This window comes from Sparus aurata, chromosome 10, assembly GCF_900880675.1.
Source record: "Sparus aurata chromosome 10, fSpaAur1.1, whole genome shotgun sequence".
Taxonomy (NCBI): Eukaryota; Metazoa; Chordata; class Actinopteri; order Spariformes; family Sparidae; genus Sparus; species Sparus aurata.
In genome coordinates, this window is record NC_044196.1 from 12132621 (window position 1) to 12152459 (window position 19839).

Below are 19839 nucleotides of genomic sequence, written 5' to 3' on the forward strand. Positions count from 1 at the left end.
ACATGTGTCAACTTCCAAAATCTATGGAGTAAAGTTTTCAGGATCAGATCAAGTTGAAGATTCTGTCTGTGATCCAAATAGTAACTCCACCACATCAAAACAGGAACCTGATATCACAGAAATTCAGATTTGTTAATATAAATGCTAACAATGGTCGACAACGTCACTGAAAAGCAGTGAACTAGCAAATCTCTGTACCCGGAGGTGTGAAACAACCCTGCATCAAGGCATTCAGAACAAATTTAACATGGAAAGTTTGACTATGTACATGAATCCTAAAGGTTAAATGTTACTATTTTAAGAACAGATTTAAATATCTAACCAAAATCATGATTTCCTCCTACATTAACCAAAGTGAATCCTACAGATTGTCATGACTGTTTCAGAAACTAAAAACATCTTTTTGTAACTTTCTCAAAAGTGCTTTCGCTGCATAAACATAACCGCAAAATGTATTTTCGGAACCTCTGTCAGTGGGTCTGTTGCTGAAACGCCCACCATCCTCACTACTTCCTCCCGTGTCATTTATAGATGTGATGTTTGTTCAGTTTTTGACTGTATGTGAAACTCCTGTCAGTGTGGTGACAGCTGCACAGACTGCTGTCATACTGTGTTGTGTGGCAATATTTTGATCAAAAATATTGAGATATTTGATTTTGAACAGTTATGAAGAGTGTTAGATGAGATTTAAAATGTGCTGTGTAACAATATTAAAATATCATTATAAGGCTGGATCACCCAGCTCTTGTTACATAACAGTTAATTAATATGTTGATGGTGAAAACTGAAGGTCTGGTATTTACTAAATCTCTCCTGACCAGCAGGGAGTTGGCTTAAGTAAATTACAAAGCTCTGAAACCTATTGCAGTATTATTTCAAGGCCTAATTTCGGGCTCAGAATGTAAGAGGTGATGCAGCCAGAGTCTTTATATGTGTTCACATTGGAGCAGCTGTGGATGTAAGTTGTTCAGATGATGAATCCTGTTGATTCTAGTTATAACGAGGATACATATTAGATTAACAACTAAGAAAGCTCCAAGAGGAATCCATCTGATAAACATTTCAACTGTGCTCTAGTCGAAAGACGTCACTTCCTTCTTCGGCCCTCCTGCTGTGTGTTCAGCATCTGCAAGAAGACAGAAAACCAGTGTTAGTGTCTGATATCAGGAGCATCAACTCATCAGAGTCAAACCAACACATCAAGAACATTTACATCAACTCAGCAAACGTAGAAAGAAGACAATAAGTGACTAAATAAACAGGAAACAACAAGTAAACATCCGCCTGACAACCAGCTGCTGGTCACACAACAGCAGTTACACCACATGACCACATGGTGGCACCGTAGCAATGTATTGACTTACAGTATCTCACAAAAGTGAGTACACCTCTCACATTACTGCAAATATTTTATCATCTTTTCGTGGGACAACACTGAAGAAATGACACTTTGATACAAAGTAGTCAGTGTACAGCTTGTATAACACTGTACATTTACTGTCCCCTCAAAATAACTCAACACACAGCCATTAATGTCTGAACTGCTGCCAACAAAAGTGAGTACAGCCCAAAGTGAAAATGTCTAAATTGTTATTTGTCTGCTTGTCTTCAGCAAACTGTTTGCGGGCTTTATTGTGCATCACTCATCATTCAGGGTTCAATCTTCTTCTAGCCGAGGTCATCTTTATGTGGAGCAACAATCCTCAGAGAGTTCTTTGCAGTGAGGTGCCATGTTGAACTTCCAGTGACCAGTATGAGAGAGTGTGAGAATGATAAAACAACTGCTCCCCATTCACACCTGAGAGCTTGTTACACTAAAAAGTCACATGACAGGTGACGGACGGTCTTCAAAATCAGATTTGGCACCCGTTTCCCATGATGCATTATTGCTGTATTAGTAACCATGGTGACCTACCTTCAGTTGACGCTGGTGTGATGACGTTGTGTTCCTCATGTCCTCTGTTTTCTCCACGAGAAGTCACATTCAAGACAAAATGTTCTGTGGGTGTAAATCAGGAGGCTGTTAGATTCTGATGTCTGACCCGTGTGGCAGTAACATGTTTCCATCCTGCACTGCAGCAGAGTTCAGCTCACCTGTGGTCTCCAGCAGCCACCTCCTTATGCTCTTGTTATAATTAGTGACCAGATCACACCAGTAGTCTCCAGAGTCTTCAGTCCTGAGTCTGGACACATGAAGTCTGACCCGTCCATCTCTGAGGGCGTCTTTGTCACACTGGACTCGTCCTGCAAACTGTGGATCCTGAGACTCTGGGACATCCTCGCTGTTAACCATTTCATACAAAAGCTTCAGAGAGTTTGACCACAGAAAACAACGCATGTTGGTGAGAGACATGTTGGTTTTGTTGGTACTGTCCCATCTGATGGTGATGTCATCGTCCTCCTCTGCCTGATAGAAGGTCGCTGTCTCTTTCCCAGCAGACATCACTGCAGACAAGAGAGAGGACAAAGAGAGACATCATGTGGACTAACATCAAACTTAATTTTGTGACCAAAATGTAAATTGTTTCACAAGCAATGACCTCCTGCAACACCTGAGGGTTTGACTAATACCTGGAACGATGTGTTATATGTATGTAGTTTTTTAGGCGTCTGTTCATCAGGTGTTAATTGACGCTATGCAGCAAATCAGAATTAAGAATTCACCCAGACCATGATATGAATGTTTTTAACATTAAATCAGCCACCAGTACGGCAACAATTAATCAGTGAAGGAATATTAATGGTCAACTTCTTAGATAGTTTTAAAATATATTCAAAATATCTATATCTTTTAGAATAATTAAATCAAGTAGCAGGACTACTGACCACAGACAGAGGAGGTCAGAACGACGAGCAGAACCATCAAGATCATCTTCTTCCTGTCAGAGAGGAGACAGTTTTATTACAGGAACAAGATTTGACTTCATCAAACATCACAGGTTTTATAATAGACTAGTTTGATCTCTTAAACTTCACAGTGTGTGATGAAACACTGGATGAAACACAAACTAAATCACACAGTATGTTTTTGGCTACTTACGTGTTTTAATGCGAGTGAGCTGTCCCATGTTGTGTCAGCTGAAGTATTTCATGGAGGGAGCTGGAGGGAGGAACTGCTTCTCCACACAGCAACAAGGCTCTAAAGTGAGAAGGAGGAGCCATGTGTTGGTGGATCAGTTCAATTTCAGTTAAGTGGAAGTGAAAGTGAAGTTGAATCAGCTGTACTGGCTATAAACTCAGAAATATCAATATTTCCCATAAATGAATAAACAAGCTAATAAACAAGTAAAACAGTATGAAATGGATGTGATCCAAGCTCGGCCTCATTACGTCTCTGTTCAGTCAGCCAGTCTGAGCGAGGAAGCAGGTTATGGTAACAGAAAATATGAGAATAAAAATCATCTACTAAGTTTTAGTTGAGTTTACCTTCAGCAGGCGTGCAGGAGAAAATCAGCAACAGGACTGGAGACAGAGAGGATGAAATCAGCTGAGCTGCTCCGGCTTCATGTGTTCATGTGTCCAGGAGAAACACACAGGGAAATGTGAAAGTCAACAGGAATTGACTTTTTATAATAAAATCATTGCCAACACCCACTTAGAAATCTTGCCTACATATGCACCATTCAGATCAGGAGGGCGGTCATTTCCAACCATTTCCCTTTTCGGAAGAAATATTTTGCCAACATAATAATGAAACCATTTATGCACATGTTCAACAGGGGAGAAGTTGGACTTCTTATAAATGAGAGACATCTTTATCGAGCATTTCTGAAAGGTGCGTCTGTAAATCAAACCAAGAGGAAATTAATAAAAGTGATTTTCTAAGGGAGTCTGGGCACTTGCTGTTGTTGACCTATAATACAGTGCCTTGCAAAAGTATTCACCCCCTTGAACTTTTCCACATTCTGTCACGTTTGAACTACAAATGTAAATGTGTTTTATTGGGATTTTATGTGATAGACCAACACAAGGTGGTGCATATAGTTGTGAAGTGGAGGGAAATCGATGCATGGTTTAAATGTTCTTTTACTAATAAAAAACAGAAAAGTGTGGCGTGCAAAAGTGTTCACCCTTCTGAGTCAATACTTTGTAGAACCACCTTTTACTGCAATGACAGCTGCAAGTCTTTCGAGGTAAGTCTCTACCAGCGATGCACATATAGAGACTGAACTATTTGCCCATTCTTCCTTGCAAAATAGCTCAAGCTTAGTCTGATTGGATGGAGAGTGTCTGTGAACAGCAATTTTCAAGTCTTGCCAGAGATTCTCACTTGGATTTAGGTCTGGACTTTGACTGGGCCGTTCGAACACATGAATATGCTTTGATCCAAACCATAACATTGTAGCTCTGACTGTATGTTTAGGCTTGTTGACCTCCTGAAACTCCGCCCCAGTCTCAAGTCTTTTGCAGACTCTAACAGGTTTTCTTCCAAGATTGTCCTGTATTTGGCTCTATCCATCTTCCCATCAACTCATAGCTCTCTTCTTGCCACTCTTCCATAAAGGCCTGATTTGTGGAGTGCATGACTAATAGTTGTCCTGTGGACAGATTCTCCCTCCTGAGCTGTGGATCTCTGCAGCTCCTCCAGAGTTACCATGGGCCTCTTGGCTGCTTCTCTGATCGATGCTCTCCTTGCCCGGCCTGCCAGTTTAGGTGGACGGCCATGTCTTGGCAGGTTTGCAGTTGTGCCATACTCTTTCCATTTTCAGGTGATGGATTAAACAGTGCTCTGTGAGATGTTCAAAGCTTGGCATATTTTTTCATATCCTAGCCAGGCTTTAAACTTCTCCACAACTTTATCCCTGACCTGTCTGGTGTGTCACTTGGGCTTCATGGTGCTGTTTGTTCACTAATGTTCTCTAGCAAACCTCTGAACAGCTGTATTTACACTGAGATTCGATTACACACAGGTGAACTCCATTTACTAATTAGGTGACTTCTGAAGGCATTCTGGCATTTTATTTAAGGGTATCAGAGTAAAAGGGGGGGGGGGGTGCACACCACACTTTTCTGTTTTTTATTTGTAAAAAGAATTCAAACCATGAATCATTTTCCTTCTACTTCACAATTATGCAGCACTTTGTGTTAGACTATCACATAAAATCCCAATAAAATACATTTACATGTGTGGTTAAAACATTCCACAAAATCTGGAAAAGTTCAAGGGGGCTGAATACTTTTGCAAGGCACTGTACTTCTTGTTTCTGGCATCCAACTGTCTGTGTAGAGGAGGCAACATACAGCTAGTCAAGACACATGGGAGAAACCAAAGAAAGGCACCGTGAAAAGCAGAATGAAGTACATTAACAAGAGAAGTAAAAGATACAAAAGAGTAACAACTGTGACATTGACGCCAGCCTCCACACTGATTTTGACTCTTTCCAGTTTTTGTGGTGCATTTGTGATGTCGACAGAACAACAGAACCAGTGTTTAAATCTATCTTATATGTAACTGTTTCCATTCAAATGTCTCCCTGACAGACTTGTGTTTGTATGCTCTTTCTCATCTGCACAGGTTTTGGTGTGACATCATAACATTCTGCAAAAAATGATTTACCCAGCAACAACTTGACAATGGTTCTGTCTTTTACTTTTTAACATTTGCATGAATAAAATATACCAGGGAAACAGGGAAATACAGTCTCTACTTAAACACACACAAACACATGTACACTTTGCAGCTGAATTCCTCATTCATGAATGATTAATTCCTTTTTCGTCATGCCTATCTCTCACAGAGCTGTGTCAGCATTATGCATTTGCAGTTGCAAATCTACAGGGAGAAATGCGACTCCACCACACCAAAACAGGAGCCTGAAATCACTCTAAAAAACATGAATAAAAACAACACATACAATGATTTTTTTTTAGAACCAATCTGCACTGTAACTGTCTCAGAGACAGTTTATTTAACGTCAGCACATTTTGGTTATGCTAATGTGTTTCACACTGTTGAATGGACACTGGTTTGAGGGACTTGTGAGTGGAATTAGTACGTGAAACTTTCTTGTCCTTTATTTTTGTTGTAGTTTTCACGGTGTCTGCTGAATCAGAGAGCAAATAAAACTTCAAAGAAATCTGTATGAATTGTGGCCATTGTTTAATTGGACCGGTGTAGCTAGGCATCAAAACAATTAATGAACACATAGGGAATTATGTTGTAAACAAAATTGTGAAATAACTCTAAACATGTTTCATATTTTAGATTCTTCAAAATAGCCACCCTTTGCCTTGATTACTGCTTTGCACACCCTTGGCATTCTCTCGACGAGCTTTATAATGTAGTCACCTGAAATGGTTTTCACTTCACACTTCACAGAAGTCAGGTTGGTACACAGCTGACAGCCCTATTTGGCAACTGTTAGAATTCATATTATGGCATTATATAACAGCACCTCAGATTAGGGCCCAGATGAATGCCACACAGAGTTTTAGTGGCAGACACATCTCTACATCAACTGTTCAGAGGAGGCTGCGCGAATCAGGCTTTTATGGTCAAATAGCACTACTGAAAATAGAGATGAGTTGCTTCTTTGTGTCCACATCTGACCAGTGCACATGCAAGGCAAGGTGGAGATTGAAATACAACTAGGTCGAAGTTGGAGGTGAAGAAATCCTGCGTTAAAGGTCTCCAGACGTCACATGGTCAAAAGAGTTTAAAGTCACAGGGTCAAAGTTCATGTTCAACTCAAAGCAACAGGATTACCCTCCGTCCTCCTTCCAGTGTGTACATCTGTGGCTGGAGGGGGTTGCTGGCTTGAATCCGTGCGCCAACTGGTAAGATCCAAGCTTGTAGTGTTCTCGACCTTGCTAGCATCTGTCAACATCTGTTGCCATCGTGCAAGGAACCTTTAACGGGTTCCCTTTCGATCTGGGTGAACAGCTGAAAAAGAAAACGATGAATCAGTCAACTGTCTCACAAATAACAAATTGTATGTTTTGTTTCCAGCACTCAAACAACAACAAATTAAATTAAAGCCTCTCACGTACTTCTTGTTTTTGACGCTTGTGTCTCCAATATACATATATGGCTCCAACAACCAGCAGGATCATCAAAAAGACGCCGACACAAACACCTGTCAGTCTGTTTCTCATGGATAGACCGCCACCTGGATACCGATCAAACAAGAGATGATAAGAGCGACTGAAACTGGAATAAACCACTTAAAAACAATGGCAATTAATTAACTGGATGGGTTTAATGGGTTTCATATTTCTTATTCATGCACTCAGAATCCCTGATTTTCTTGCAGTTTATTTGGTTTATTTCTCTATGATCCACTAGCTGTGCCCCTTTATTTCCTCCATTGTAACTCAGCTTTAATTAAAGTTGAATATTGTGAAATGTTTTTTGGATTTGAAAATCAAATAACACCTAAAGTCTAGAAAAGATGCAGGACATAGGAGGTCAAGATGTCAGAGGACGATCATCGTGGACAAAATAATTCAGGATAACAATATCATCACGATGTCTCCACAAATTTTGTTCAAAAACAGGGTCACAGTCAAATTCTTTGTCTTTTTCTGTTGTATGGTGGTTGGCAATCACATTACTGTCATCTGCTTTAACAAAGCGAGAATAAAAAGAAAAAGAAATGCTTAAAAGACATTTTTATATGCCTGTTAACTTATTAAGTATCTAGATGAAAAGCATGAAAACCTGTTAAATTATGGGCTTTTTGAAAATGTTGTACAGAATTTGACACAAAACACTGACTATTTAAGAAAGTGTGACAGAAATGTATGAAAACAAATATTAGCCGTTGTTGTCCTCATTGAGCCAAATGTTTTGATGTCTGAATGAAGATTGTATGTTGGAAAATGTGGCAGGAGTTAAATGTCAAAAATCACGATGGAAGAATAACAATATGCATTTATGCTGTAGATCAGGGGTTCTCAACCTTTTGCAAGCTGGGCCCCCCCAAAGCTGGTTTATTGCAGTTCGGCCCCCCCTCCTCAACATGTCGTCAAACGTGCAATGTCAGTGGTCACGTTTTCTTCCTTGATTAAAAATAAATAAATAAATTAATTAATTAGACTCGGCATTTATTTGGAACCGTAGGTTATTTATCAAAATATACACCTGCACCTGGCGTTTTGAGGGGACCCTGCGGTTAATTGAAACCTGGCTATTTGGCAATATACGGTACATTTACACCCGCTCTGTACGCTGGAACGGCGGCGGCCATGCGCATCCGCGATTCATTTACAGCCTGGACACGGACTGCTGTGTGTCTCCTCTCTGCTCTGACTGCAGGCTGGACTGCTGCGCGAGGCTACTGAGAGACTGACAGCCTGTGAGTGCTTTTGGATGGGGGAGGGACTCACGGCAGCACTCGCTGCTCGTTGAGCACAGTAACTGCAGAGTGATACGTGCTTTCAAGTCAGAGTCTCCAAACACCACAAAAGTTTCCAGTAACACCAGTAAAAGTCACTAGATTTGTAGCTAGTCGCTTTTGACAAAACATCACCAGAAATAATAATAGTCCAACCACTTGCATTTAGACATGGGGGGAATTTTCATGATTTTTTTTTTTTCCTCCCATCCTGTAGCCTACTCGCGCCCCCCCGGGAGAGTGTCCGCGCCCCCCCAGAACCACTGCTGTAGATGAACAAATGTTCCATTGAGGGCTCATTAAACAGTAACATGCTCCCACGCCATATGTCCATTTTCACTGCACGAAAAGTGGGATTTTCGGCCCCGTAAACGCCCTGAAATCTCCCTAATTTTCGGCAGTTAACGACAATTTACAGGCTGTGAACGTGGCGTTTATCTGTGCCGAAAATTGTCGGAAACGAACCATGACGTCAGTGGAGCTCCCGGAGGTGCGAACGCCTCTAATTTGCACATGAATAGCAGCGAAACCACGCCTGGCCAGAGAATGTGTGGGCTGGCTTGAATATCCTCACTCAGTATTGGATGAAACCACTACTCATAAACAAGCAAAATCACTCCTGATTGGTCACCCTGGGTCATTATAAATGTAAACCCCGGTGGGAATACACATATATATATAATGTTTATATATTTATATGATTTATTCATTCATTTATATTTATGATATCATCAATGACATGAATGAATTTACTGAGGAAAGGAACATTTGCCAGGAAGGAGTTGTTTATTCAAAGAAAGAGTTTTATTAGCACAAACACACAGCATGTACAAAGCATAATCTGCCCACACAACAAACAGGAATCTCAAGAGGCCCAAAATCCTGCAGCACCGCGAAGTGTCTGTTTTTGCAGACGTCTGTGGTACGCTGCGCTGTACTTCGGAATCGCCTCTCATGTGACAGCAGTGTGGTGCAGAGCTCGGTGAGCTCCCGGCTGCGAAAGGACAGAGGTTGCACAATTCATCCAGACACTCCGCCATCTTGTGCCGTCTTCCTCCTCAGACATCAGGTCCATGGCGGCGCACTTCCAAAGGTCCACCTCATCCTCAGCTGGCACTCTGTCTCGCTTTCAGCAGCTGTAAAAACAATCAATAAAGACGATCAGTACTGCGTATGGATACACCACAACTATTATTTAATAGAATAATAGTCACATTGACCAAAAACGGATCTAATCTAATAAATCTTACCCTCTTTGTCCTCGATCCCTCACAGCCTCCGCCTGCGATGCAAGATCTGGTTGTTTGTTGTCCTGCGTACTGTCTCGTAATGTCTTACAGGCAGCTGGAAAACAATTAAAAAGACTGGTATGAATAAAGAAACGTAAGTCACAGTAAAATTAAACGAGGGAGAAAACAGTAACAGTTACTTACACAATGGCGTCATTATCGGCATCGTGTAAATCTGGACTTGCAGACGTGGCTCCGAGCTAACAGGAGGTCGCGGCCTTGTTATGAGGCGAGGTTAGTCTGTGAAAACAAAATGCTCGCAGCGATAAACCTCCGTGTCCCTCTGCGGAAGCGAAGCTCCGTCCGTCGGCGACATTCTTCGTGGCGACCCGGCAAAGCTCCTCACGTCCGCGCAGACGTCCTCTCGACAATGGCCGGGCCGCTAGCCTAGCTCCTGCTAGCTAGCTTAGCCGAACTTGCTTCGTGTCCATTAAAACACAAACACTTCGACTGCGATGGAGAGTCCAACTCACACACTCAGAGCACGTCGTCCGACAACAGTTCACAGTCTGTTAGTGATAAAACACGACACTGACGACACACACAGTCCACTGTCAGCTGCTCGACGCCATTAACTCTACGCTCCTTCTTCCTCGTCACTCACGCTCCGGTCAACCCGGAAGTGTAAAAACTCTTACAGATCATGGCGAAGTCCCGCCCCTTCCGGTGGACCCCATGGGACCTCTGGGATCGTAAAATATACATGGGATTGAATGGACAGAAAGTAATTATTTTCTGGTCCCAGTCGTTATATGCCTTGGATTACACAAATGTTGTTTGTGGGTTTAAATGATATTTTTTCACGTCAAGAGTTTGACAGTCTATTGTGCAATTGTTCAGTTAAAGGCTGTAGACGTCACGTCGCGTATGTGACGTCACGTCATCAACTTTTCCCTCTGCTGTCAAGTGGCTAAGTCAAGGTTCCTGTATTTCAAGATGCTGGTGTGTTTTGTACCAGTCCTCATTCGAGCAGGCACGGCTGTTGTTTCTTTCGGATCCCTTCAGATGTGAAGAATCGCTGGCTCAAATTGATCAGGTAAGAGATTTGTATATGCGAATTTAGCAAAGATAACTTAGCTGCTACCCAGCTAGCAGCTAACAACTGGCGTAAGCTAACACTAACTTTAACATTAAGTTTAGCCTTGATTTTCATAGTTTCAGTACATCCTTATCCTTATCATTATTTTACACAGTTGGAAGAAAAAGAGTGAACCTTCTGGAATAGTGTGGATTTCTGCATGGTATGATGGTGCAGATGTTTTATGCATGACTGCTCATACGGTGTGACATGTTATTAGCGCAAGAAAAAATTGTCCCGCTTAAATTGTCTTCATTGAAAACCCTCAAGCCAGTGCTCCTGGTGACAATCAGATATCCACATTTTTATAACCAATCAGTGCAGAAAACCACACAATTCCAAAGGGTGCACATACTGTGATAGCCATACGTTTCATCTGACTGTGTAAGAGTACTTTGGCTTCAGAGTTGTGATGAAGGTAGTGAGCAACATGTAATGATAACATTTACTTTTTAATCCACTCTTGTAATCTTGTAAATTTAGATACAAAATCAGACTGATCAGAGAGAGTCGAAACTACGGAGACCAGTAGCCAGCCTTGCATGAAATTCTACTGGATTGTTTGTTGCCTAGAGTTAGACCAATAACATACACAAATGATTACTGCAACCGTGTCTGAATCAGTCTTTAAAGAATTAATTAATAAAAGGGATTTACTCATCCTTCATCAGACTTTAAAAGAAATCATGTTCTGCTTTGTTCACTTTCTCTCTTTTTGTAGGAACAGCTAAAGCCCCCAACCAGGACTGATGGACACAGGAATTTTCAGGTCAAGTGTTTTATTAATTTTACTGCATCACAGTTAGCAGTGTCAGCATACACAGCAGTATCTACAACTGACCAGTGACCAAATTAAGCACTTAACAACCACGAACATGTCCACAAGTCTCCCAGTCCCTCAAATTGTGCACAATGCACCACCCCATGTCAATCATATTACACGCAATATGTGGGATAGTGCCTTGTGCATATGTTGTCACTTTTCATCATGGCATTATTAATGCAATTAATTATTTAAGCACCAATCAGACCTCACATGAACGTTTACACACCAACAGTGTAGCTTTTTAAGTGAGCATTAATTCAATTTTTATCACAAGTCTATGTTTTCTATATTCTTCTCTCCTCAGAACCATCATATCCTGTTCCTGTGTGTCCTGCTTGCAAGTCAGCGACTTGGATTTGTATACCATTTCAAATAAATTAAGTTGACTGTAGTTATGACCTTGAGCTGTGTTTCTTTGAGTCAAAAACAATGTTTGTGTTTAAAAACAATCAGACACAGTCTAACAGAATACACGCTTACTTTATTCCCAATGTGAAAGATGACAGTCATTTACCTAGATTAGTGTTTATAACTTAGATTTTATTCAAATCCTCAAGTTCAATATTCATGTCAGATAAATTGTATGGGCTGTGAGTGTGATTTTATATTTTATCACCACACACACTCATTTGTAAAAATCTTACCTGATGTTTCAATGGCTTAACTATGATATTAAGCCTAATTGCAAAGATATATTACAGTGTAGGACAAAAGACTGGCAGAACAAAGGGTCTTGTACATGTCGCACATGATATGTCCATCTTATGAGATATTTGCTGACGTCTCCAGAAGAGTGAGAAAACAATACTCCTCAGAGCCATCTTCAGGCACACCGCTTGAAGGGACCATGCTGAAGCTCACAGTGAGGGTCATGTCTTCACTGTCCTGGCACGAGTCTAAAGGGAAAAGGAAAACAAAACACACATATAGACAAGAATATACAATAGGACTAACACAACTCACTACTAGCAACAGGGTTCGTACACATTTTTCAAGGTCAAATTCAAGCACTTTTCAAGCACTTTTAAGGGTCATTTTTAAGATTTTCCTGCACCTTACTGCTGGGGTAAAATACGTATCTAAAGGAATATATATACTTGTGATTTTTTTCTTCACTTTTTATCACAATTATGTACATTGTATTATGCTGTAAACATCTAAAATTATTTTCTATAATAGCAAAAACTTCAGAAATTAATTATCCAGTCTGATCCCAATTTTGTAAAATACACAGAGTTATAATGTCAAGCACTTTTAAGCACTTAAACTAAAATCCAAGCACTTTTCAGACCTTGAAAACACAACATTGAAATTCAAGCACTTTCAAGGATTTCAAGCACCCGTACGAACCCTGTAGCAATGATAACACACTGACCATGACGAGGGCATTTGATGCATACTCATATCGGGAGCTTCATTTAGCTACTAGAGCTACGGCAGTTAGCTGGCTAGCAAAATATGTGAGATGATTCAGACTGGGTTTGGATATATTAGTATTTGCATGTTCTGCTGGGTATAACAGACGCTAAAGAAATTAGTAACTTTGCTGACTCTCTTATCGAGAGCTTAAGTTAGCCACTACACTACAGCACTTGCAATTAGCTAGCTAGTTAGCTAGCGAAGTCGTAACACTCACCGAAACCTTATAACGATGCTCCCTGCGACTCGCGTGGACAAGACCGACCATCTCCCCATCGGCATGGCTGCAGCTCTCTACATGCCCCGACTTATAATGATGTTCGCCTCTTTCTAGGCTGTTATCCTCCCCTTGGGAAAAAGCGGTGAAGTAGTGCAGAGAGATCACCAGAGAGCGGGTGGTGACGTACATCATGCGCGTCGAGAGCGGCGAAGGGCTGTAGTTCACAAAGCGGCCTCACACAAAACCTAACATTATCAAGCGTCTTCGCGCTAAATTGTAGTAATCTTTGCATGGAAAACTATCTTTAAAAACCACAAACAACATATGTGAAATTCATAGCACAATTCAAACGGGACCAGAAAATATTTGTTATCTCTCCATTGACTGCCATTCATAATAATTCGCAACTGAGGTCCCATGTACCGGAAACTGAAGGGCGTGACTTCGCCACTCTATAAGAATTACTTTTCAACTGCTTTTAAAACATTCAGAACCCATGAAATTATAGAAATACTTTTTTTTTTTTTTTTTACATTTTAATATCTTGGTTATCTCAAAATATTTCATGCAAATTTTAACTTCTTAACAACTGGCGTTTTATCTTTAACTTGTTCCCAGGAGAGAGAGAGAGAGAGAGAGAAAAGAATAAATAATCTTGTTTACATAACATTGGCCATTGCTAATGACATACACAGTAATTAATCTAGCACACTTTCATTAAATAAATCCATTCAAGCTCAAATATAAGGGTTTATAATTAGGCTATACTGAGCCTCATCTATTTATACCAGAGATTTTCTTAAAATGAAGTTAACACCTTTTAGAAAAAGGTCACCTGGGGTAAAACTCCCCCTGCTACCCTGATTTGCATTTGTATAGCTCACAGCATTTTCATTTACATGTTAAAGCCTCCCCTAGAATCAGGGGGAGGGGGGTCATGGGGGGACAACTGCCAAGCAAGGCCCACGTCAATTTACGTCAGTTTTCAGTGTGTTGCCTGCAAATTGCCGCGTGCAGTCGCAAACCTGAAATTCCACGTCAACCTACAGTGCCGCATACTGACGAAAATCCCACTTTTCATGCAGTGTTTCCCACAGTGAAAAACACATTTATGAGTGATAAAAGTGCAAACAGTCTCTCTCAGTCTCCTCTATGCAGACTCACAAACGAATAAAATCTCCAGCTACCCTGGTAATGTTATATCATTACATGTTATGTTTCTCCAGTGGAACACTTTCGGCAGTGGAAAATGTTGCGTTTGTGCAGAGTTAACAGGCTGTTATCCATTAGATACGATTAAAAACAAACCGTTTCAGTTTGAATTAATCATGTTCTCACCGTTGACATCTGTTTCCTCTGTAGGACCAGGAGTCTGCAGCGGCGTCTCTGTTGTTACAGACTTTGGTTCTGGAAAAAAAATGGAACTCATATTTTAAAGCAGACAGCAGCAGCTTTCTGTGGGGGAAACAGCTGCGTAAGTTGTTGCAAAATTATCCACTGAGTTTTTAATTTATTTAAGGCAATCTTCTTGTTTACATTTTGTTTTTACTCATATAGACATGACAAAATGGTGATAAAATTGAAACATAGATTTTCACTGAAACAATGAAAATACGGTGCAATATGTAAGAATTGGTAACTTACAGCTACTCACTGCAGAAGCTGTTAGCGCAGTTAGCTGTGCAGTTAGCTGTGCAGTTAGCAGGCCAGGCTGAGGGTTTGGAGCACCAAGATAGTGTTAGCACAAGAGCTTCCATATCCAGCTCGGCTAGCTGGTTAGCATGCATCTCTGCAAACCCGTCAAAACATGACCATGACAACTGATATTTCTGCAAATTCTGTTGAGAATTTTAATTATTTTTTGGATGTTTTCAACTAAAATTCTTACATATTGCACCTTTAATTTGGATACCTAGATTAGCGATGTTAGCATCGGCATCTGTCACATCTGTGCAATTTATCTCAACCATAAACAAGATTTTAACACTCACCAACAGAAAGGTGAATGATTGAAGACTTAAAAAGGCTCTTTAACTTCGGGATGAAACATTGATATCTTCCTTCATCTTCAAACGTCACGTTGGTGATCTTGAGCGATATGTTGCCTCGTGTCAGGCCGTCTGCGAACAGCTCCGTCCTCTTGACGTACTCTGTGATCTTCATGTCCAGGTCCTCTCGGGCGTCCCGATACAGATGGACGTACTCGACCCGGCGCAGGCGATCATTGGGGTCAGGCTTCAGGTCGGGCTTGGACCACTCCACCGTCAGACCAGTCACGTCAATCTGAGGCTCCACGTGACACGGCAGGATGATGTCATCACCCAGGGCAGCAACGATTGGCTGAGGTGACCCGATCACCCTAAAATTTCCTGAGAAATGGAGGAAAACTTTAATACTTACAATTGAAGTCTCTAACAACATAAAGTCTCAGTTTGTCATCAAACTAATGAAATTTCAGACTGTGAACATACGTCATTGTAAAGACGACACAGCAGACAGAACGCTCACCAAAACATGTAACTTAAACATTGTAGAGCTGCTCCTGTATATTAGTTCACTTACAGAGCTGACTGACACTATGAGCAGATTTATTGTGATTTTCATCTTTTTTATGACCTTTTCTGAGCCCAGTTGGCTCCATGTTGGTGTTGGTGACGTGTGTTGAGCGAGACGATGTCGTTCACTGAGCACTTTAACACAAAACGACATGATGTTGTACCTTTAATCTACAACCAACTGTGACCATTAGTTTTTCTGAAATAAGGGGAATATGAAATATGAGGGACACTGAAAGGCCTGGTCAGACTTCAGCTCTCTATATGGAACCCATGATCTGAAAAGACTGTTAGAGCAGCTGCACTGGCAATCTAAAATGGCTTTAGGCCAAACCACAGGCAGGTGGTACCATAATGGGTTGCGGGTCTCAACCGGTTCAAACCGGTCTTGGACTTTAATCTGCAGCTCAGCTAAGGAAGGAAGCTGTTTTTTATCAAAACAGCGGAAGAAGTACAGACATGGAAACTTGTCTGTCTAATCTCACACAGCATTTAGAACAAGCTGCTGCATACAGACCAAACGCTGAACTGATTAATGAAGACAATGAACTGATAATGATTCTTATCTTCAGTTGTTGCTCCAAACTAACTTTTTCATTAAGAAGCACCCAATAACACCTTTTAATTAATGTCTTAACCCCTTATTCAAGTTACTGTAAAACAGCATAATAAAAGGTGTTTTTCTTCATTTAAATCACAGCTCATACAACAAGAAACTGCGATAACCTTGACAAATCAGCCTTAAATATTACTGTGCTACTGTACAAACCAGTTATTGATATAAAAGTTTAGAAGTAAATAAACAGTACACATAATATTTGTTCAAAGACTGATGTATACACAAACTGTGGCTGTTTATTAAAAAGTATTAGTATCTATGGCTCTCTTTGTTGTGTGGCTCTTCGTGTATTAAAGCTGCTATAAGGGAACTATTCTCCTTTCAAGCACACCTGCAGGATGTCGGATAATTTTTCTGTTTGTGGTTTTGGATGGTTGATATGATGTGATGATGGTGAGACAAAAGACTCTTTAGAGTCCGGACGACGGAGCAGCTTCCGAGTATTTAAGTGTATATGACAACCTGTTGACAGGAAAATCAATGAGTAACTAAAATACAGTTAGCTTACATTTAGGCTACATTGTGTTCCTGTTTTCATCATCTCCTGTGCTACCATCCGAGATGTTTGAATGGGAACTGCACTGCACTTTGCTGTTGCCATAGTTGACTTAACGACTGCAAACTAATGTTCAACCACGCTTCATTAACTTGTAGTAATGGAGATTGATCAAGTTAAAAGAACAAATGTGATATTAGATTCTTTTAATTTTCGTCTTATGTTCTTGGCTTTGTATGTGTAGTTTTTACGTTTACTTCTTCTGAAATCTTGGAGAAATACTTAGATTTGATTTTATTTGCATTGCCTCTTAAGCACATACACAGTGGAAAACTCAGGACTTATATATTATATATCCAATATCTAATATCTATATTTGACCAATATCTACAATGTCCATGAGAATATTTGCTCAGCAATATGTATTTTTTCCACAACTGAATAAACAAGCTGTTCACAGAGGAAAATAAGGTCAGCAGGAAGGCTTGAGGAACAGTCCACCATCACTCTCCTGCCTGTTAGGTCGCACTCAGCGATCAACACTTTTAGTCTGCCATGATGGCGGCGCACAGGAGATGCTACTGCTAACATGAGTTTGTCCCAAAGTTGTCTTTTCAGTAAACTCTGCGTACACGAACAATGTTCTCAATGCTCATGTTCATGTGTAGAGACCCTGGTGATACTACGAGCAAAGTTTATTGTTGTGTCGAGCCTCCTTAGTGTTCTAAAAATAGCGATTTTGATGCTATCGAAGGTTTGACTCATATTCAATCACAAATAAAGCCTTGGTTGCTTTTTGGCGAGAGTTTCACTTTAAGAAGCACCCAATAATACATTATAATTAATTTCTTAACACCTTATTTTAAGCAATAGAAAAACAAGGATAAAAGGTGTTTTTCTTCACATCAATCACAGCTCATAAAACAAGAACCTGTGATGACCTCAGCTGTTTAAACAAAATCAAGTCTGAATCAACAGAACATGTTTTCAGAGGATAATGTTTGTTCTTAGTCACCTGTATGTCTGTGTACACAGACATTACGTCAATCCAACCTGCTCCTCTGTGTCTATAGCGCTCTTTGTTCTGTAGCTTATCATGTATGTTGAAGCTGATTAAGGGAGCTATTGTCTTTGTGGCTTTAAGATGAGTAACTGGTCTGATGATGGGGAAACAAAGACATTTTGTTCAAGTGCAGTACCAGACGACAGAGCAGCTTCCTTCCTCTGAGACAGCTGAGTATGTTAGGATATATAAAGACCAGCTGACAGGAAATTTGACGAGTAACTAAAATAACTATAGACACAGTTGTTCCTCTCGCTGATGGTCAAAAACAGAAGGAACAATAATAAATTCAGACTGTTTAATAACCAGTTAAAAGGCTTTGTAAGACATTTGCTGCTTTCAGCTGAGAGAGTACCTCTGTTAAAAGGAATTCAAACTCAGGACTTCAATATCTACAATATTCATGAGAATATTCGCTCAGAAATATATGTATTTTTTCCATAACTGAATTTTAAAAAAGCTGTTCTCAGAGGAAGATAAGCTCCCCAGAACACTGCTTGAAGCTGGAGAGGTGGCAGGGTCCGCCACATTTGAACAAAGTAAAACAATATGAAGTTGAGTTTGTTTGTTTATTCAGTCATGAAAACTAAAATCAGTCATTGAAGAGCTTATATAAGAATATAAGAATTAGTGGACAACATCCAGTCAGACCAAGGCTATGAGAATATGAGAATAAAAATAATCTACTCAGTTTAAGTTGAGTTTACCTTCAGCAGGTGTGCAGGAGAAAATCAGCAGAAGAACGACGAGAGTTACAGAAGACAGAGAAACGCTGTGATCGAGCTCCAGGTCCATTGAAACGAGTCGGTTTTACACAAATACACAAAGAAGACTGAAGAAAATGCAGCTGCTACAGAGGATCAGTCTCTGCTCATCATGGAAGCTCCGCCTTCCAAACACCAGACTCCCTTTAAAAAACGCTAAATTTCTAGACTTATCGCGGTGGGGGACACTTTATAAACCTCTTTAAACCCCCTCTTCGACATATTCTTACCTTTTTACGCCTACTTGTTACTTCGGTAAACGTTATACATGAAAATATTAGTTGCTTTCTTGGCATAGGCCTACTTGCTGTCCTAATTCTCGTAACGCGCTTCAAGTCTGGTCATGTTTGAAATGAGATCATGTGCATCTCGAATTACTCGGCTTTCCCGGTGACACTATAAAGCTTGTAGTATATAATGGCTACTCACCCACAACTCTGACTCAGACTGGGTTAATACAGTATCAATTATGGCGGAGAAACCCCCCCCCCCCCCCCCACGTAATTTAGTATCATGGTCAATAAAAGGTGTGACTTGGTATTTACCAGACTGTCCAGTATGAGCGAAAGTGAACCGAGTAACGCGTCGTTAGATACAGTAACTATCATTATCAGTCTATGTTCGCGGAAATAATAATGAAAGTTAAACAAGACTCACCTATGTCGTTGCTGTGTGAACAGTCCATGACTGGAAAGATATGTTCATGTTTTTCCCAGCCGCTGGCTGGGTTATGGAGGGCGAATATTTACAGAGAATATAAAATATCCACACGGAGGATCTATAGTGGGAACACAACTCTACTCCGCTCGCGTTACAGACAGAATACCTTTAAAACTGTGTGAAAACTGAAGAGGGACTGTAATAAATTCAGACCATCGTGTCACATTATTATTAGATCTAAAACTCCGTTCTTGCACTGAGACTTCCGTGTCTTCACCGTGTGTGAGAGAGAGACCTCCCATCAACATCCGTCCACTTTGAGTTTTTTAATTTTTTGATTGACAGCTGACAGTGAAATTGAAGATTATTACTAATCATCAGAGAGATGGAAGGTTTAATGAAGGATTTCGTAAATAGTATATTTAGAGAGATACTTGGGTGCGGGAACTGCACCAGTTAAAACGCGGCTGTAACATATGCCGAATTTACAAGAAGGTTGAAATATTTAATAATC

General features: G+C 40.4%; 1 protein-coding gene across 3 annotated transcripts; it reads right to left on the reverse strand.

The window, feature by feature from the left end:
• Positions 1–5003: 5003 nt before the first annotated feature.
• LOC115590610 (myelin-oligodendrocyte glycoprotein-like) lies at positions 5004–19605 on the reverse strand. 3 transcript variants are annotated; one of them, XM_030432038.1, is made up of 5 exons: positions 19323–19605; positions 15160–15537; positions 14507–14575; positions 6991–7109; positions 5004–6883 (listed from the first exon to the last, which is right to left on the reverse strand). In XM_030432038.1, exons 1-5 carry the CDS (start codon positions 19348–19350, stop codon positions 6821–6823), a joined length of 657 nt encoding a protein of 218 aa, XP_030287898.1. In that variant the 5' UTR covers positions 19351–19605; the 3' UTR covers positions 5004–6820. The 3 variants fall into 3 exon arrangements, with proteins under 3 accessions (XP_030287898.1, XP_030287896.1, XP_030287897.1); XM_030432036.1 differs by lacking the exon at positions 19323–19605 and adding an exon at positions 18609–19106; XM_030432037.1 differs by lacking the exons at positions 5004–6883; positions 6991–7109; positions 19323–19605 and adding exons at positions 11991–12425; positions 13166–13296; positions 18609–18860.
• Positions 19606–19839: the final 234 nt, after the last annotated feature.